At 42.3% G+C, this 21,915-nt stretch overlaps 1 protein-coding gene across 1 annotated transcript in view; it reads left to right on the top strand.

Annotated features, from left to right (window-relative positions):
• Positions 1-21,915, top strand: part of grik4 (glutamate receptor, ionotropic, kainate 4) — a 245,424-nt gene that overhangs the window by 218,429 nt on the left and 5,080 nt on the right. Inside the window, exons 13-16 of the mRNA XM_061046622.1 lie at positions 9,287-9,490; positions 11,888-12,001; positions 20,105-20,214; positions 21,546-21,719. Coding sequence (XP_060902605.1) covers positions 9,287-9,490; positions 11,888-12,001; positions 20,105-20,214; positions 21,546-21,719 — 602 coding nt within the window. The remainder of the gene's footprint in view (positions 1-9,286; positions 9,491-11,887; positions 12,002-20,104; positions 20,215-21,545; positions 21,720-21,915) is intronic.

The following is a 21,915-nucleotide window of genomic DNA, read 5'->3' on the forward strand; positions in this document are numbered from 1 at the left end:
GATCTCCCTGAAAATAAAATATATATTTGATTCGAAGATGGCTCACCAAATATAGTTTTTAGAGGTAAAGTCTATGAGTGAAAAACGCTGGATGTTCATTACCTGATAATATTTATCATAGGCTTCACCAACCTGAAGAGTGTGGAAAAAAAACATTGGCACAAACTTGAGGCCTCTCATAGAGGATGAAGTCCAACCACAGCATGTGTTCAGCTTATAGGGAGAGGCAGGTCTGATCAATACCTTTGAAATTCTCAGAACACATGAATGCCCTCGATCTAGCAATCTAAGATTTATCTAAACAATTTATCAGCAAGTATATTGAGTTTCTGATTCATGAATAAATGAATCATGAATGAATCATAAATATATTGAGGGAACACAAGTTTAATATTTAACATGATAACAAAAGGAAACAATGCTGTCACTTGAAATCGCTGCTCCTGCCTGTCATTCTTTAACTAGCAGCCTAACAAAGTGTAACAAGTCAACATAATTTGTTGGCTTTATGGAAAGACAGATTAGATTTGCTTTATGCTCGAATCAAACTTCAAAAAGTCTTTGGAAATTTACAACAAATTCTTTGTAGCTGCCTGAGTGGCTCGCTGCCTTCTCAATCTACCGCCAAGAGGTCTGTGCCTTTCACATTTTGTATTCTCATCACATTGAGTCCTGAATACAGCAAGGGCAAAACAGTAGACACATTCAGATCAGACAGCTGGAGAATTGTGTCTCACCTGTGGACACTGAGCTTATAGCTTGTAGCCTACAGCTTCTTCTTATCAATTAAAACTCACCACTCCAGCATATAGAACAGGTCACAGCCGTACCTTGGCAACAGGTGTGCTAATGCTAATTCTAGATGCTAGAACTGCTCTAGCTTGCTCATTGACTAGAAAGCTAATAAAATACCACCAAGATGAAATTTCAATAATATTCATGGATTGGTTATTCAATGCCCTGAAATCAGTATCAAGATTTTCACAAACCAATGATAGGCCGTGTTTACTCTCAGCTGCAGCAGAGTTAATATAGATCTGAGATGATTGCTGTTGTGATTGAATTTCAATAAGTTCACAGGAGCAGTGTGCTTGTTGCAGCTGGTGTGTTACAGCCGCCCTCTGGGGTCCTCTAGGTCTTCATATGTTGCTGAAAGGCGACACTCAGAGTTGTAAATAAAACATACTGTATCTGTTCACTGTTACTCCTTAAAAAAAACCTGTTCAGAAATTCAATATAAGTGAAGCCACTTGCTCACATGTCAAACTAATGTTTCGGTGTATGTCACAAAAAGTCGCTCAGACTTTGCACAATAATGACTTCTTGACTGATCCATTTCTCAACTGTGATTGTTGTTCCTCAATTAATCACCTCCCTGTTTTAATTATTTGAGCAGATGTGTTTGCAATTTCCAACCCTCGTGAGAAGAATATAATGCTGTTGATTAACTCCCTCGTTTCTGTACAACAGGAGCTTTTGACATGTCTTCTTCTGCTGTGAAACATCAGATGTGATGAATGGATTTATGTCGACGCTTCTTATGAGCATCCCGATTTTCCGTCAGCTGCGTGTGTTTTCATGCCTGTCTTCATCCCTTGATACACACAAACACAAAGATGGTAGCACACACACACACACACACACACACATGTCACTCCTCCTCCCCGCTGATGAACAGACGGTAAGACACAAAGTAGCTTGTAAGCAGAGGCAATTGGCCCAATGTGTTATTCTGAGTGGCTGGCTTATCTGCTAGGGGAGTCTGGGAATGAGGGAAGGACATATTGCCATATTTCGCCACTGAACGACTCACTGGTCTCATTGAGACTGATTGGGATTCAGATGGTACGGTTCATTTCACACAGGAGCGGAAGGGTGCGAGGGGAGTATGGTGATGTGTTTGCGGTTTGTCTGTGTGTTTTTGGGTTGAGGGGGAGTACAAATGAGACAATGTTTTCACAACAGAAACAGGGTGTGAAAGAAAGAATTGGCCAAGCACAGAGCTTTGATTTCACTTTGGAGATATAGAGTCCCCGAACCAAACTTGGGAAGCCACCAAGGGGCAATTTTCAGTGCCTATCACGGCTCATTCATCATGGTGTGATTGCCGTGTCGCTGTTATCTCGCTTGTTGGCGGCAGACGAGCCGCAGCTGAAAGCCTCCATAAGAATTCCTTACCTTAAGCGCCGGCCTGGGAGACTGTGTGTGCTTGTCCTACCACTTACAGTATTAATGGAGGCTCCGTCCCAAGGATTCCTATAGTGTGTGTATTTGTGTGCACTTTGACATGTGCACCTGGTGTGTTTTTCAGGCCAGTTTCATTACAACCACATATAGCCATCATCTTCACCCCTCCAATTTCATGAACAGCTCTAGGAAGAAAGAAAAAAAACCCCAGTCACAGAATTTATTATCACTTTACTGCAGGGCCACGGGCCATGTGTTGGTAGCATTGACTGAGTTTGTTACAGGCATTGTTTAGGTCTCAGTGAAATTACATCTCTATACCTTCAGAAGCCACACTAATGTAATAGAAAGAGCAGCTTTTATCCTTGATATTAAAATTCTCTTGAATGGTGTGGTATTGTGCTTTCTACCTGTTCTGAAATGCAGCTGCTTGTTGAGCAGGAGAAAGCGTCTTCTGTTTTCATTTCTACAGTATCATTGTAGCTCTGGTTGGCGCCATGGGATTTTCATTTGGCGGGTGAAACTGCTTGAATTTTTAGAGTGACCAACTTTCACCGTGATTTTTTAATTTATCTTATTACTTTTTAAAATACCTCTACCCCAAAGTATGATTCCAAAGATTAACTGTGATGAAGGCGTATTGACAATGGGAAAACAAAAATTAAGCTAATACAAAAAGGTCCCAGCTGCTAAATCAATGCAGAAGAGATGGTCACTAGAGAAAAAGGTTGAACAGGAGGTATTAACTGTGCTTTGTTTGGCCAGCTGTCATTGGGCGTGAGGCCGGGTACACCCTGGACTGTTCGCCAATCAGTCACAGGGCTGTCATATAGAGACAGACAACCAGCCACACTCACACCTACGGCCAATTTAGAGTCACCAATTAACGTAACAAGCAAGTCTTTGGTCTGCGGGGGGGAAGCCGGAGTACCCTGAGAGAACCAACTCATCGTAGGGAGAACATGCAAACTCCACACAGAAAGGCCCTGGATTCGAACCAGGAACCTCCTTGCTAACCACTGCACCACCTTGCAGCACCGAAATCTCATTCCATGAAACATTTTTCTTCAACTTTAGTTTTTACTTTTGCAAAATGTTATACAAACAAAAACCTAGAAGTCCCATAAAACCTGAAATGAAAGAATGTTTTGGTTTGTAGTTACAGCAGCACAAAGGAAGGATAAAGTCACCTCAATAACCCTTTTCACACATACAGAACTCTCCTGCAAAACTCTGGAGATTTGGCCACCCAGAGGGGCTTTGGCTATGTGTGAATGCAAACAGCCAAATTTTTTGTGCGGACTTTACCCAGAGTTTCTCCGGCCATACCCCTAGTATTTTTTCCACAGAAAGTCAGGGTGAGCTGAGAACACTGCAGCATATACTCCGGAGAATTCACCTTGAGCCAATAAGAAGAGAATGACATTTATATACCGTGACTGCCACACGGTGCATAGACTGTCTGCACGCGACCACTACAATCTCCGTGCACGTAATTAAATGGCTGCATTATGTTTTCTGCTCGTCAGTATGTTGTTCTCCACTCTTTTGTGGATGTTGTCATTCCATTGGATTACACATAGCATTGATATAAAGGCAAATATTCTCATTATAGCATCGTGTAGCGGACTCTGTTGCTTCGGCCGCTACTTCCGCGTTGTTTATTTTACGTCACGCCTTACCTCAGGAAATCCCCCGACCCCCCTCCCGTCTGACAGGGATAGTCTCCAGCTGTGAGGAGCATATGGGAACGGCTAGGTCGGGAGAATCTCCGGAGCTGTCCTCCTGTTATTATCTAGATATTATCCGGAGTGCATATGTGAAAACAGTTTATGTGTAGTGTTTGGTCACACAAAGTCACTCACAGTATGTTTCACATTTCATTTGATGGATTGATTGTTCTGTCTTTTTGCCCCGTCTTCATGTTAATACATCCGTTTATTATGCCACCAGCTACTCATTAAACAGCCTGGGATGTAAATGCATCACTCATTTAATTAGGCTCTTAAATGCTCCTCATGCTAAATGCATACAGAATTCAGGACTCCCTGTTATTCCTTGTTTCCAAAACAAAAACCAAATGAGCTTTACCTGTGGCGACATCTCTCTTTGGTGCCAGCATGCTGCCATTGTGAGGGAATCAAAAAAAACCTCTCAATATTTGAATCCCTTCCAAGAAGACCCATTTTTCCTGATAATGCCTGAAACCTGTTTTGATTCCCTTCCGTTTGAGACATTTCTATCTTTGTCAGCCACAGCTCTCTTGGTCATTCTCCCAGACTCCTCTCTTGTCACTGAGTGCCGTCATAGCCACTCACATACATGCGGCTAAGAATCTAACAGTGCTCATACTGCCGACTGATAAAAGCAGACACAGATGCTGATTTGTTGGCACATCGGCTCAGTGAATCTGCACACAAGAGCCGTCTCCATTTCAGTTTCTGTGTACTCGTTCTCCCTCTGTGTTCATCTCATTTGTACTTCTGTTTTCTGCCATTTATGTGCTGCCAAGCACAAAGCTGTTGAAATTTTGCCTCATAAAAAATGTACATGACCTGACTCTTTTTCTTATGACCCAGTATTTTTCTGAGTATTGTGAGAGGTTTTGTCATTCTTCTTCAGAGGACTAAAGAACCCCCTTAGAGAGATTTATATCTCCGTTGCCAGATCCCTGGGCCCTGGAGAGCAAGTTTTTTAAAGGATAAGAACAGTTGAAGAAAGCGAGTAGGGTTGTGTGAAGACATACTGAACACCCGGAGGTTTTAAAAGGGGTAACTCCTCCACGGTGTGTGTGAACATCACCCACTGCTGCACCTGGAACTATGCATATTTCATATAGGTGTGTACGTGTTTTTGCTTGTGTGTTTCTTCCTCCAAAGTTATCTGTCTGCAAGCAGACTCCTCGTGGCCTGGGAATAAGAGTGTGCTTTTAAAGTCTGCATTTCTTTGCAGCTTCAAACTCATAGCTTTAGTACTGTTTTGCTGCTCTGTGCAAAAGAAGGTAGATGGAATTTCCAGAGATTTTGCCTTTATTGAAGACAGCTCTTTCATACCTCTGCATAGGCTCTTCATACCTTTTTTTTTAATATTTATTTTCCTATAATTTTGTTCTCATCTCCTCAAAGGCTTCAAGTGGAAGTGGTTCTGTCACTGATCTTTTTTGTCAGTGTTTGGTGGAAGTTTTCGGATGAGTATGAACTGGAGCTCAGAGAAAGAGAGATAAATTGAAACAGAATAAATTACAGAGAGAAAAAAAAACAGAGAAGCAAGAGGGGGGAATTTTTCTTTCTTGATAACAGTCTGACAGCCCCTGTGTAATCGATCGCTGTTGGGTTTTCACATGTAAGATTGATGGGTGTTGGCCAGGTCTGTTTTTATCCGTCTGTACAGTCATGACCGGTTCAAAGGTCATGGCAAATAGAGGGAGAGAGCTCTAAATAATACTTAATAAAGCTGATTCATTTACCAAAATATAAATTTAATTGCAAAAGAGATCAGGTTTGGATGTCAGTAGAGTCAGTAGTGTAATTGAGTGGGTGTGTGAAAAGTGTATTGTGCGTTGGATGTGTTGGATGAGAAGGATGATGAAATGACAAAACAAGTTGCATACAGAAAGTCTCTCTGAGTAGACTAAGTGCTCAAATATACTTGCTTTTGAACCACGTACATTTTCACATACTTGCCTTTGCACAACGTGTTTTACTCTAGGACTCAACGAGGATTCCTCTAGACGGAGCACCATATAAATCAGACGGCGTGAAACACTGTAGTAGAGATGATCTGTCGCCGGCTATTTTGGCATGCATGTTTGTTGCTATGCAACGGCAATGAGACATGATAAGGCGTGTAATTGCGGACTTGATCTATTTACTTTTCTTCAAAACTTTCCGCCATTGTTGTAGCAGCTCTCTGGTGTCTCCGATGTTTCATTTCCAGTCTCATCACGATACAACTCCACACTGCTCCTAGCGGTAATATGCATATTATGTATAATAATTATATTATATATCATTTCTGAGGGCGTGCACAATCAACGCTGCAAACCTTCACAGGATACGCAGGGCTGATCATGTCATGCGTATGCATGGTTAAAAGCAAGTATACTCAGGGCTTAAGGTGGCAGCTTATATAGTGACTGTGAGCATCGGGCCCAGGTGCTCTCAGTCAGGCTGATTTGACACAAGAAGAGAGAAGGCACAACCCAACAGGCCACAGGGCTGTTACAGTACTTAACCAATTCAACACATAAGGTCTTAGGTAAGAAAATATACAAAGCAATATTTTCTATATTTATCTGAGAGAACGAGCTTCTTAATGATTTTGAGCCTCTTATAAACGTAGAATACAAATCTAATAAATAAGAAACTAAAACATGAATTCATTAAGTGAACATATGTTCCTCCTGGCATATTGGTCCTCTGTGCTGCTGGTGCAACTGTTTGTGCTGTGCAAAGGTTTGTGTGTCTCTTCATTTCTTCCCTGTCCCTCAGATCCGCTCATGTTATGTACAAAATGTCTGTGAAAGCCATCCCCTGTGATAATAACGTTGCGGAAATTGGAAGCAGAATGAAAGTGTCTGACTTGGTCCAGCTGTACAGCAAGTTGCTGCTTGAAAAGCTTCACCAGTCTGTGAGCTGTGAAATTAGCATTTAAATGCGCCTCAAGCATGCTGAAAAAAATTAGCTCGCATTGAGGCCTGGATATGCCGATGAGGTGAAGTGTGAGTTAATGAACAGACTTACAAATATATATGTATGTTCCAGTAGTCCATCTTTCAGTGTTTTTTGATTCCTCCTGTCTGTATGTGGAACTCGGCTCAAAGCACATGATGTCATATTGAAGATGCAAATTCAACACTGCCTTTTCAGATACATAGTCTTGTTTCTTTAAAGGGATAAAATGTTGCCTCAAAGATCTTGCCACTGTAGGTTTCAGCACAAACAGGAGTAAACCGAATATGCAGGAGCTATTTTAAGCCACAGAGTTTCATCCTTGTCTCAAGCTAATCACAATTCCTACAGTACAAGATCCCCCTCATCTGAAGCATTTCTGCTTAAACAGCTGCATATTAAACTCTTAATAATTACATTCATGTCTATGCGTTCACACTCAGACTACTTCCCTCCAACCTACATGTAGTTTGTTTGCAGTACAAACAGTACATTAGGCCTGGGCTACAGAGGCAGCACATTTACTGGCTTGGAATTAGTTTACTAAAATAATAGGAAGTAAATTAAAAACCTGTCCTTAAAAACATATGAAGATGTTAGTCCCATATTACTGTAAGTTGTAATACAGTATTTGGCTCTACCGCTTCCTGTCAGATACTGCTGGTTATTATTTCCATACACCATGTCTGTTCAATCAAATTTTGAGCCTGGTTTGATAAATTGAATCCATATGCAGATTGTAGATGCAGAGTGACGCAGACAGAGAGAGAGTCTATCAGTACTCATTTTATTCTCTCTCTTATCGCAGCAGAACAGAAAGCTGTGTGCTCTGCTGTCCACTGAAGCAGCGAGAACGATGCAAAATCTCCCAGTCCAGTGTCAAAGTGATCTGAACTCCTTCCCTACGTAGATAGGCTACAGGTTAAACCACGCAGTTGCTATGACAACAGGGCAATTCAAAATAACAGTCGTGCCACCTGATGTGCACCGGGCTCTCAAATGTTTCCAATTTTTGTGCAACTACTATTTTTGTGGCTTTGACTGTGAGGGAAATAAATCAGCAGTGAAACAGCTCAAAACAAAATGTGTTTGTTCCAGCTGTGGCAATGACAAAACAATTTCACTTCTATTTCTGTTCTGAAAAATACAGCGCCACAACACAACTGCGTATGCTTTGCCCTGTCACAGCTGCTTTAAATGGCTTACCCACATGACCCGTGGGTGAATGTTCCTCGCTGTAGGCATTTATGTTTAAACAAGTCGTCGACAATCTCTTAAATACACTCATGGTTAAACAAACAACTCTGAGCCAGACATGTTTTTCTGCTTATGACAAAAACGTGATTCGTCAATCCAAAAAAAAGTTCAGACTTTTTATCTACAGCAATACGTCATACTTTTGTTTTTTATTTTTGTAAATGGAGAATGTCAGTATAAAAAATGCTTCGAGTCATCGTTTTGATCTGATGTTGTGTTGCCAAAGTAAGTTACTTTCAGCTGGAGTGCAAGATGGAGCAACAGTAAAGTGCTCCATAACGCTGTCTTTTTTTATGATGTAGTGCAGCCTGAGCCCACCAAGCTTGACAGTTGCATTATTTGAAGAACAGCACAATAAGAATGCTTCCAAAAAAATACAACACTTTGGGACTCTTTAAATCTTCCTACAACATCAACTAAATGTCAAAAGCAGACATAAATAAACAGACAGCCAAACTTAGAGTTGGTTCTCTTAGAGACAGGTAGTAAATACAAATGTGTGTGTGTGTGTGTGTGTGGCAATAGTTAAACAGCCTTTGTTTCTTATCCACTTTTTGCTTGATGCTGCAGATTGGCACACACCTGCCTGCTCCTGCTTTAGTACCCTGCTCGGCTTCAAATCCACAAATCTCACTTTTCACTGAAAGCCGTAAAACTGATGTCTGGTCTATGACCTCTAAAGGACAAATGGGCTGCTCGCGCCATTCTCCTGCACTGTTAAATGTTTAGTTAGCTTCAGTAAAACAACCCCATTCAACATTTATAAGGAACTCCAGCTATTTAGTCGGTGCAACAGTTTTCAGAAAAGCTTGCAAAGCTTCAGCAGAGAATCTTATTTATCCTAACATGTAGTCTAATGGTGTTAGGCCAAGCCCCAAAATGACTGAATCCTATTTAGCCCATGATGCCGATCCATATATTTTTTTGTGAGACCTTCCATTCACAGGAGGATTCGTTTTCTGCCTAATTTGACTCTTTGTTACAATAATTAGATTTATAATATCTGCATTGTTCTTCTTAAAAAAATTAATTACAATTAATGATTTCAGTACAGATTGTGTTTATTTTTGCTGTACAGTTTGTTGGTATCTCTTTGCTTCACCCTGTATTGTCACTTATTTACAGACAGTAGGTGCGGTACTGGATGTAATGCAACAGTTTGTGTTTTCCAGGAGAATCCGTATGTGATGCTGCGACAGAACCACAAAGAACTGGAGGGAAATGACCGCTATGAAGGCTTCTGTGTTGACATGCTGAAGGAGCTGGCAGATATTCTCAAGTTCAAGTATCGCATCCGGCTGGTCGGTGATGGAGTGTACGGGGTCCCGGGAGCCAATGGAACGTGGACTGGCATGGTTGGAGAGCTCATCTCAAGGGTACCTAGCCTCTTAACAAACCCTAAGCCATTCATATTCTTATTTTCACATCACATACACATCTTTTGTAGGTATGTAGCATAAAAACACACATATGTATCACTCAGCTCTCATACACTTATCAGCCAGTGGCTTTCCATTTGTCATACACTCTTCTTTGCCGTTTGGCAGTTGACCTTTTCAGCTGAAGTATTGTTTTGGCTAAAACAGTCACAGCAAGTTGGTGGCTTATTCCCTGTCAGCTTTTTTCCTCAAGCCTTCTAAGCTGACCTTAACACACTCTCCTCCTGAATCAGTCTATGTTGTTGCTGATAAATCTCTAAGCGAACTCTTACACTCTTTTCTGCTAAGCGGTGTGTAGCAGTTAACTGGCAGATAAGGTTGCATGAGGGAGCTGAGGGGAGAGAAAGAAGCCGAATTGACGTAAAGGCAGGAGTGGGAAAGTACAGAAAGAGGAATGAAATCAAGAGGGACTGAGTAGATCGCAAGAGGTGATCTGTCTTAATTCTGTGGGCTAATGGAGGGCAAAGTCATTAAGTATGTAAAGCAAGAAGTGCCTGTTCTTGTTATTGTCAGAGCTTGCCACCGTCCCGTTCTCCTGTAAGATGCCTGCGGAAGGCTGACCTTCAGAAGTGCCATGGTTGAGGTCGGCACGTGTCTACATCAGCGGCTTAGGCTGTAGAGTGGCAAGGCAGGGGGGGTGGACAAAAAGTCGAGATTTGCTGGAGAGGGATTTGTCGAGGGATAAGGGACGTCTGGAGCGATGTTCCACGGTGGACAGAAAGGCTTCAGCTTGTTTGGTTAAAGGCTTAGGTTGGAATGGGAAAGATGGTGGAGGAAAAAAGAACAATGGAAGGGCCATACTGTAAAGTTTTATACACTTAGTAGCTTAAAAAAAAGGACAGCCTGAGGTTACTGTGGTCAACAGATACCTATGCCCCCGCCTGTACCATTCACAATCAACTGTATTTCACAGCATGAGGGTGATTATTTTGAAAGGTGTCAGACAGCCTGACTAACAATGAGACCTGCTAGAAGGAATCCAGAACAAATTCTTAAGTGCAGAACAGTGTGTCCTGGTTCTTAATTCACAGTGCTGCAGCAAAAGAACAGAGGCACATTATGTTGTGATTTAATAGAAATGGAAACAAGTATGATGCAATATTGAACAGCCAACATTACAAGGTTTTTTTTTTCCAGTTATACTAGAAGGCATAACAGCCGGCAGGCAGGCAGAGAAATCCAGTAATCAGTATTAATATTCAGTCCTAGCATAAATATTTCAGTGGCTGTTCCGACGTACGTGTGTGTTCATTTTTCAAAGGATCAGTGACTTTCTTTGTTGAAATTGCCTCGATGGTTGTTCCTGGCGTGTGGCTTCCTTCCGGCACTAAAAGCAGGCATCACACTTTCAAACAACTCAGAGAGAAAAAAAGAAGAGGCAACGGATGACAGAGGGTCAAAGCCTGCAGGCAGAGGATAGGGCAGCATGAGCTATTAGACTTCGGTGTGATGTGTAGGCAAGGGCAAGGTTAAAGAGGTGGACATTTTTAATGTAATGTGCTAATTGAAGCAAGTACACAGCAGGTCTGCTGCAGCTTTAAGTTGAAGCCAAATGTCTTCCGGTGGCATTTTGAAGCTGCTCTAAAGGTTAGGATAATTATGGAAAGCAACAACAATTTTCACATCACGTCAAAATGGATTTGGAAAAAAAAAAAATAACTCCCTTTCATGCATGTAAAGTGTCCCCTCTCCATGTCTCTCTTTCCTGGAGATACAAACAGTGTGTTGTGAGTGACATCTGCAGTGCTGCAGAGCTCCTTTCTCCTCTGTCGCGTCCTCCCTTTCCTCCTCGTCTCCCCAATCCTCTTAGTTCTCCTGCAGCACACAAAGAGCAATGCGTTGCTGCTTTCCCTCTGTGCTCCTCAGGGAGATGAAAAATCCCTTGCAGTAGCACTTTACCGGCCTGTTTTATTAGCAGGTAGCCATCCAGCCTTCCATGTACATTGACCATTTTCTACGTATGTGTATCTCTGAGTGTGTGTGTTTTTCCAGCTGCTGCTTTGTCAAGTGATTCGTCTTGACAGCGGTCCCGTGACCGGCCACAATGATTACCCCGAAAGCTCTCTTGTGTCATCTACATGTACAGACACACAGAGTGGCATTGCTGGATTATCCTCACCACAGATAGAGCCATTGGCGAACAAAGAGGCCATGAATACAAAAGGGCATTATTAGGGAATTTGTATCCAGTAGCCCACTTATTATGTCATCCTCGCCTTTCTCGGCAGCGCTTAAATGATCGGTTATGTCATAAACTTATGTCACGTCATCATGTCTATGTTAAGAATGCCTTCGAGTGTGTGTCTTTCTTGTTTACTTGGCTCCGTGTTTCAGAAAGCTGACCTGGCGGTAGCGGGCCTCACCATCACAGCAGAGCGTGAAAAGGTCATAGACTTCTCCAAGCCCTTCATGACCCTCGGCATCAGCATCATGTACCGCGTCCACCTGGTGAGTTACCTCCAACCAGCACCCATCCTCTCGAAACCGAATGAAAGGGCTCTTTGTGCACAGCTTGTGAACGTATCACAGTAGGTTATCATTTTTCTCTAATGGCTAAAGAAGAACCTCTCACTTCACCTCCTCTGCCTCTCAGCTGCATCCTTCCCTCTGCATCTGTTTTTTTCCCCCTCCCGGCTGTACCCTCTGCTTCATTCTTTCCTCTTCTCTTCTAACCCTTGGTCTTACGTTTTTGCCTCTTCTTTACCTCCCCCCCCCCCTTCTGGCCCTGCTGTCTCAATTTGTTTACTTGTGTCCACTTCTACTGTGTTTGCCCATTTCCTCCTTCTGTTGCTTCGACCCCCCCATCCTGCCAGCACCAGATGGCACGCTTAACTGTGCGAACTTCCCGATGAACATAGCAGTTTCACAGTTGTTTTCTTCTTGCCCTCTGAACGGGTTTGGCCATCTTGTTGTCACACATGCATTGCCCTCCATACTCCACAGAGAGCCAGCCCAAGCAAGAAACAGCAAAACAACAGCAGTGCAGGTGGAAATGAGCCAGTGTTTGCAGACTCAGTGGCCCATTAATCATCCGTCCTCCCCGAAAACCCAAGGTGACACTGCAAGGCCCGGTGTATCTCTGGCCATAGTCCACGCTGAGGTGTTTTGGCACATGGGCTAGCTAACATTAGTGTTGCTTCCCAGAGGAGCATTTACTCACGTTCCCTCTAGTACTGTCTCCCTTCCTTGTAAACCGCCCTCCCGCTCACCTTCCCTCACTTGGCGGGCAGCTCTAATAAGAGTAGCAGTGAGGCAGTCAATTGAGCTCCAACTGTTTGGGAGAATCAATCGATGTCCGCAGCAGGTGCAGTGTTAAATGGCCTTCTGGGTAGCATATCACCTCTGAAGTGGGGGGCAGGTAAGCAGGTGGCAGCGTTAGGAGGTGATATGGAGCTGAAGTCTCTGATGGCTAGCAAACAGATCCACAGAGATGAATTAGCAGCGACATGACCCATTTCACAGCAAATTCCTGGATAAGAGGTCAATAAGAGCAATAAAAAGAAAGATGTTATTCAGAAAAAGCACTTGTGAGGAGTATGGCATTTTGGAAAAAGTAAAGAGTGAACAGAGATAAATCGGAGAGGGAAGAGATGTGTCCTTAGTCCTTATCTCTCTCTTTCTCTCTGTCTTTTTCCATCATTTCCTCACGCTTTCTTTACTCTCCCCTCGCCCCTTGGCAGTTTCTCAGATCCGCCCCACGGCAGTCCCTCCGCATGGCTCTCAAATTCGATATTTGAATTTCTGTGACTGCACTTGTTTAGTTCTAATCCACTGACTATTGATCTGAGGCACAGTGATTTCTACACGGGGGTTTGCTGCTTATTTCAAACTTTAAATGAAAAATCCAGGATGATCAATAAGAACGGCAAATGCAATAAAATAAAGGCGCCTGTTGGGTATTAATTACCGTCAGACCATCGACCATTTAATCACCAGCTATCGTCTTTGTCTTTGTGTCTTTTCTCTCCCAACCAAACAATACTTTTCTCTTTTAGTGTGCAACTTTTTTTCCATGCCAAATGTTTCTCTTTTAAAAAGCTGTTAAAAGTATTCACATTCTGAGCCAAGAAATGTTGACAGTATTTGTTTCATTGATAACAATAAAGAAAACAAAATCCAATTTTGGCAGAAGGACTTATATATTAAAAAGTTACTTTAAACCGTGCTCTGACTATCCTTGCCTTCAAGCACAAGTCAGTGGTAAGGCAGACGAGCAAAAGTTATATTTTTTCCTAAAAAACATCAGGTTCCTCCACTCTTAAACTGTCAGCAGTCACAGTCACCTTTCATGTGCAGCATATACTACTCTTAATTACCCGTGGTAGGATTTTGCATCTGTGTTTTGGGGTAGCAACAAACACAAGGCGTTTGACTCTCTGGAGGCGCTGCCGTAGCCTTGTTCTACGTCCTCAGTCTGTTGTCTGATTTTCACGGCCACACGGTGAAGGGAATTATGGGAAAGAAGCTCAGACAGCCTGGTGCATGTGTGCACCAAACGAGCTCAACCTGGCTAGGTTCTCCAGCCATTTTGCTTTATTATTAAGTTTCCTGGTGGGAATGTGTTGTTTGCTATACAGTCATGTAGAATGGTGTCTGCACTGTGAGTTGTGCACGGGGTTTGAGGCTATATAAATACATTTGATTTCCTTTCACGTCCATTCAAAGAGCACACCTTCACCTCAGCTGCCTGTACAATACATTATTCCAGAGTTATGAACTCAGACATAACCTTGAGCTAGTATTAAGCACTTCTCATAAAAACATCCCCCCATTGTATTGATAATCTGTACAACAAAAAGCCATATGCTACAACCCCAAAATCCCAACACCCCGAGGTACTTCATATCCGTGCCAGTTCCATCATATAAACATTTTCATCATTTTGGGAGCTGTGCGACTGAGTAAGCGTATGTGTTTGTGCATAAGAGAAAGCGGGGCTTAATTAGACGTAGGAGTTAATTAGGGCTGTGTGGAAGCTGTGTTAGCTGCAGCAGCCGCCCCCAGGGTAGAGCACAGCATACGGAGCTTTATTGACTTTCTTGCCACACACGACCTCAGACAAAATTACACAGTCACAAACACATGTAGCCCCTTTGCATACACACACACACACACACACACACAAACTTGCACTAAACACACAGACATAAATCCTGAGAACCTGTAGAGCCCAAGAGGCAGCAGGATGTTGTTGTGAATATGAACCTGTGACCTCTGCCAAATCAACTGCTCTCCTCAGATTGCCCCTGCGGGTATCTCAACAACTGAAACAGCTGACAGCGTCTTCTCTGACACACTCTGAAATGCAAACACTATCAAAGAGCGGAGAAAGGAGACAGAAGGTAGGGAGGCACGGGGAGGGTGAGGAAGAAAGATGACATAAAAGAGAATGAGCAAAAAAATAGAAGGAGAAGCATAAGGGGTAGAGAGAGACGACGGATAAATGAGAGCAGAGAAGTGAGCAGGACGGGGAGCGACGATATGACAATGGAAAGTCTCCTTCGGTGAGTCGGTATTCAGGCAGCCAGCCTCAGGGGGCATAAGTGTGGTATGAATACCAAGAGGCAGGATGACTAGGTGAAATCCTTGACTGGATAACCTTACCAGCTCCTTCAGTCACCCTGGTGTGCAGCCTTCTCAAGAGAGAGAGAGGAGGGGTGGAGGGAGGGAGAGAAGGAGAGAGATTGGATGAAGGAAGGACGCCGGGAGTTGAGAGTGAAAAAGGACAGCACAAGGTAAAACAAATCAGGTCTTCATCTGCATATAAGGAAGGAAAAGATGGGGCATTAACATACTATAATAGCAAACAATTTCCTCGCTTTTCTATTTCTTAAGATGCACTCGTAAAAAGAGGTCATAAAGGATGTTAAGCCCCCTGTACCACGCCTGCATTCTCGCGCGTCCTTTGATTCGCCTTAAGCCCTCTTCTCATCTTAACGTGACAATAAACCTACAAAATGATTCCCCTGCTTCTAATAAAAATAATTTGAACACTGCAGCAAATGTTTATGTGTGAAGTGTCGGGGCGACCTGTAGCTGTAATGTTTTGTCATGAACTCACATTTGGTGCTTATTCTGCCATGAAAACTGTTTACTGCAGCACGTTGACGTTAATATATAACTCATGCTACATCTAATGCTTGGTTTTAGTTTCGGAGTCTTCTCTCTCATCTTAGTCCACATCTCTCATTAAATAGTAACTACCATTTGATCCATGGTATCTGTTTTTGGTTTTTTTGTCCGCCTACCTGCTGCCTCTTTATTCAGCACTGGTGCCCCCTGTGCAATGGGTTGCCCGAGCACGTTTCATATGTGCCCTCCCGTGGATGACTGACAGCGTAGACAGCTGCTGACGAGCTTTGAAACACAAACACACAGCTACTGTCAGTCTGTCTTACGCAAGCTGACTGAAAAATGAAGAGAAAGCAGACCACCTTTGTGAGCTCACTGTCTAAACACTCATTCAGGATGGATGAGCTGGATTTTTGGACTTCTGGTGTCTTATAAATTGAATCAAGAGAGAAGTTAAGAATGAAGGTTTGTTTAATCTTGAATCCTCTCTTCATTTAATTAAATACCAGGAACCTTTGTTGGTGTTTTAAAATACACTCAACCTTGGCTCAGGAGTTATTTATACCTGTGCTAAAATAAGTGGCACTAAGGCCTGAACTGCAGAGATGAATCAGAGGTAACCTCAGTGAAGGACAGATGCACTATTTCATAATTTTCTGACATCAAAGGGAACAGAAGCCAGTCTGCCTCTCCTTTGGGCCACCTCTGCTCAGACAAGGATTCAGTGAGGCACTTTTTGTGCTGAACTGAGAAAGCTGTGGCAAACAAACCTGTATCAACATTTTCTTTCTGGCTGCACAACAAGCTGTAAACACAGCATTAGCGCATATCACCTCCAAAAAGCTAAGAGAATGTGTTCACAAGAAGTTCCAAGTAACAGTTATTACACAAGAGTGAGGAGCTATATTCTGCCCTACAAAGGCAAAAGGCAGTAACTTCAATTTTTTCGAAAATTAGTTTTTGTCATTTTTGGAACATTACAGATGTGCTTTATCATGTGGACAAATATCTTGAGTCAGTTGTGTCGTTTTTTTGAGAAAATAGTAGGTTGTATTTGCCTTAACTTCCAAAAGCCCTCGAGAAACCAAGGCAGAGTCCAATAACTTCTTTGGGGTCTTTGCCTTTGAACTGCAGCATTCAGGAATGCTCACACTGAGTTAAGGTCTTCTGTCATTGTTTTGCTGCGGATCAAAGTGAAGTTACTGTTTTACTGCAGTGGAGTTAAGGTGTTATGCTTTTGTTTTAATATCTGTCATCAAGCACTTAATTGTGCGATGATCACTAGATTTCATGTATATGTTATCATTATTATCATATACTGATTTAATATAGAGATCAGCAACCAAGGGAGCTAACAAATGGAAGTCACTGCCTTTTGCCTTGGCATGACGCCTTATTATTGTACAGGCAACGCAACGGCAGAGTACCTTAACTTCCAAATAAGGGTCAAAGGTCAAAGATTCAAGATTTTTATGAACATTAATAACCTGATTAAAAAGACAAATAATTGCCACATTTCCAATATTCTGCCTGCAACTCATTTGGCTGGACAACAAAAAGACTTTAAAGTCATTTTTCTCAGTTCTACACTCTGGCGAGTTAAGGTCTTTTGCCTTTGTAGGGCAGTATTGTTTCTGGCACCATACAAGTCCAGTATAGCAGCTGCTTTTAGCTATGATTTACTGAGAGATATATCTGGCTCTTTAGCTGCTGCTCAGTGATCCAGTGTTAAAGCTAGTAGCTAACTACATTGAAAAACGGTGAAGTTTCTGCTTTAAAATTAAAAAAAGGGGCGGAGGGGGCTAAAAGTTTCTCAAACGCTCTGTAGAGCTAAGAGGACCTGCAAAGTTGGGTTTCAGTTATCTGTTGGTTAATCCCACATTTGTGTCACAACACTTAACTGTGTTATTGTAAGAATATTTATTATTGATTAGCTTGATAAAATAAAAAAGTAGGCATCATACTAGAATCCTTAACAGTGAGTCTATTAAGATGTTTTTCTGGGACTCAGCATGACCTAAAATGTTTGTTAAACCGAAATGTTTCCAGAGAAAATATCCTGACATATTTTGGAAATATGTACACAGATTTTCTGCATTTCCCTTTCAGGCTTTCTGAATCTCAGTGTGCTCATTAGTGTGTTTCTCACAGCCTTGCCATGGATAATTTCCCCTGCAACTCCGGAGAAACAGAACTTTGTGTCTGAGTGTTAAAGCACACATATTACAGCAACAGAGTCAGGAGTTCTCTGCAGCGCACGACTCCCACTTTTTTCCTGTTGTCTTGTGATCTCTGTCTCTTCCTGTCTTTTCTCTCTGTCTCTATTTCTGATCTTCTCTTCTGCACCTCCACTTCTCCTACATTTGCCAGCATGGGATTCCCACATCTCCAAAGCTCCCTTCATCTTAATAATAGCACCTTGGTGGGAGCTTAAGATTCGGTCACACGGGGCAGGCAGTTTAAAAAATAAAAGCTGGTTCAGCATGCACCAAACCAGACTAGCAAACACAGGGAATCATGTCAGCATATACATATGTAACCTCCTAAGGCAACAAGGGGCCGGTTTGCAGTGGTACTGAATATGCCCTGAATTTTCAAATCTTGTCTACCACGTTGATAGCTGTTGTGTGTTTTCAGACCTCGCTGTTCTATTTTCAGACAGCTATCATCATCATCAAGCACTACACTCCAAAGATAGGCAGACATTAGGCAGGCAGGCTGATATGAATCTAAAAATTACACTGAATCTCACCCCTCCTCTGCTGCTTTCTGCACCACTCCCTTCTTACCCACTAAGGCTAATATGCAAGTGATTACAGACGCATTAATGAATTTTCGTCTCTCTGCCAGTCTAAATGGAGGTTCGTTTATCATAACAAATGCCTACCAATATAATTTCACCCTCTTGCTGCAAATTAAATTTCGAGGGGCCTCGGAGATGTGCTGCTGCAGTGTTCTGGCCTGCATGACGTCCCTTAGGAGTACCTGATTGAGCATTTTTTTATTAAAGCAATTTGGGCTGGTCGAGGGAGGGGTGGAGGCTCCGCGGTGCAGCTTGTCAACACAGAAGTGGAAGATAAGGGATTTCTACATGACTGAGTGTTTCGCTCTCAGAACAACACTTGGGACAGTTGGCTGTTTGATCGCCACCAATATTTTACCCGTCTCGCTGGCCCTGACAGCCACCTTCATTTCATAGTCATTAACAGATGGTGGACGTGCATCTGTGTGCAAATGGCTGATATTCCCTTGCTGACGTTAGAGGCTACATGCTGAACATGCACAAAAGGATATATGAGCATACTTAAACACACACACACACACACACACACACACACACACAACGTCTCTGATGGCTGGCACTGCTTCACCAGTAATTGGTTTCATTTGGAGGACAATTGCTGTTGGTGCTGGATAGGAAACATTAGGAATTAGCCCCCTATATTCTCATTGGTCTACAAGCTGCCAACCCAATTTCAGCCACTTTCTCTTCCCTACCACTGGTTACCAATCCAAACCAGGGCTCCTCTCTGCCTGCATTTCTGTCAAAGCCAAAGCTATTCATCTTTTTCTTTTTCTGGGGACACTCGCTGTGCACTCAGAGTCATACTGGAAGTCAATTATAGGTCACAGAAATGAATTCCTTTGTAATATAGCTGTAATAGTTTAGTTGATTGTTGGACCTTTCTCACTCCACTGCATGCAACCTTGTGAAAAGCGTCAAAGCTTGTCTTTCTCCCTGTTAATAATTTTGACCTTTAATTGTTCTTGTTACTCAAAGCTTTTTCTGTGCCGGATACTGTGTCTTTGTGATTCCATTTGAAAGCCTCATATTTACAAATGAACACAGAGAACTTAGGAAACTGACAGTTCATTCAGTTTGCGGTGTCAGAGTCCCGGAAATCAAACCTCTTATCTGTGATGTTCCATCAACACACAACCGTCTGCCACTCTGTTGACAGTTCATGGGAGACTGAGTTTGTGCTTTCATACAATGTTGATCTGAATGTTTACACGCAAATGAGATTCGTATAATTATAGTGCTATCAGTTCGGGACAGGAATATCTAAGCTTATCACATCGAAATCCTTTATTTACTGTCCCAGTCACCTTTTTTTCATCGTTACAAATATCACAGTTAGAATTGATTGTTGTTTAACAAGGACTAAACTGGAGCCTAGGGCAAAATAATCACTTGTGAAATTCAGCAACATTTCTTTTAATTAATTGCAGCAGTATCGAGGTGATGGTAGACACTTTAAATATTTTAGCATGCTAATTAGTTCATGTTCAACTTTACAAGTCAGCACTTAACCTATTGACTACATGTTCAAAAAAAGACCCTGTTGCATTGGCTCGTGTGATTTAAACTGGTTATTCAAGTGTAACATGGTCTCTGGAGGCTTTAATGATTTTAACCCTTCACTTGTGTGTGTGTGTGTGTGTGTGTGTGTGTGTGTGTGTGTGTGTGTGTGACAGGGACGCAGACCGGGCTACTTTTCCTTCCTGGATCCCTTCTCCCCTGGAGTCTGGCTCTTCATGCTTCTGGCCTACTTAGCTGTCAGCTGCGTCCTCTTTCTGGTGGCCAGGTAAAGAGCTCAGCAGTACAGATAAGAAGAGAAGAGAGAAAACATTCAGTGACAAACAGAGGGGTAGAGTACAGAGAGTAAGGACACAAACAGGTTTATTTAGGCGTTATACAGAGGAGGAAACAGGTGTCGGTTCCCTCGCTTTTCTTCAGTTGATCTTCAACACCAAGGGGGGGGAGAGTTTTCCCCTCCCTGTGGTTTCGTACTCAGCGTTAAACTGACACCTGCTGGTTAGGAAGGGAACTGGAAAAACTACTGCTGCATGTTTTATACTACTGAAACATTATCAAATGACATTGTAGCTTATGAATATATAAATCTCATGTATCACTTGGTAGAAACAAATGACTATTCCCACAGGGGGTATGTATTCCTTCTCACAAGAGAGTTTTAAGAAAATAATATGCATTTTCAGTTTATTTCTAAAATGTGTTAAGAATACTAAATCATACACAAGCATATCACAAATTACATTAGCATTAAAGGCAGAATGTGCAACATTTTACACATAATTAAAGCAGAAATCCAATATACCCTCTGTAAATATCTCTCTGACTCATGACTGTCTACGTTGAGTGTGACGGAGGCCGTGGCAGAGGTATCGTCAAACAGCAGTTTGTTTTGGTTTCATGATGGCGCTCAAGGGCCACATCTACTGGATCAAAAAGTCACTCCTTCTTTCTTTCAGCAGCTAGTATGAAGCGCTTTGCAGAATGTGTTTCTGTAACTCCATCACAGCCCAGGGAAACGAAGAACGGGAATCTCGTCCACTTTATTACAAAAACAATATTTTCACAGCCAGTTTGAACCAGTTCAGTCAGCTAACAATTACTCTTACGATCTAAATATGGGGAAAAACGAATAATGTTGATGTTGTCCTAAAAAGTGGTCACCATAAAACCATTAAATTCCACCTTCTTTTTATCAATTTATTTTTGTTAAACAAGGCAGACCAGAAGGACATTTACCTTCAATACAAGGATAATATGTGCACTTCACAGAGTTATCACTCAACTGGAGCTTCATGGAGAATCTTATGAACACAGAAATAAGAATTCTTTCACCTCTTCTGTTTAAGTAGGCAGCACAGTGGGAATGAAAAGCAGGTTGATTCTGCCTCTTGAGAGCCAAGGTGACTTTGTGCTCAGTCGAACATTAGAGATGTTTTTCCCTTATCTCTCTCTCTCTTTCTGTCTCCATTTCTATTTGCTCTGTCTCTTGAGTTTTGCTCCTGTCAGAATACCTAATCCAGCTTTCATGCCCACTCATGTTGGCTATACTCCTCCAGTGATTTGCTCTGTTATCAATCTCTGTGTCTTTATTCTGCCCAGATTGACTCCCTATGAGTGGTACAACCCCCACCCCTGTCTGAAAGGTCGCTGTAACCTGCTGATCAACCAGTACTCACTGGGCAACAGCTTCTGGTTCCCTGTTGGAGGCTTCATGCAGCAGGGATCCACAATTGCTCCCCGAGCTCTGTCAACACGATGTGTCAGCGGAGTCTGGTTTGTATTCTTCAAAGAGACGCACAAACATGAAGTGAATTTAAATGTTTGTTTTAAGTCTGTGCATATTTCTCCATCATGGATGCATTTCATCTTTCTATTTGATCTTGAAGCTTGAGTGCAGATTATGGGGACATCATTGTTGCAGATGAATTAGTGAGGGCAGTTCTGCATGCATAATGCCGGAGACATTAAG

Source organism: Labrus mixtus, chromosome 9 (genome assembly GCF_963584025.1).
Source record: "Labrus mixtus chromosome 9, fLabMix1.1, whole genome shotgun sequence".
NCBI lineage: Eukaryota > Metazoa > Chordata > Actinopteri > Labriformes > Labridae > Labrus > Labrus mixtus.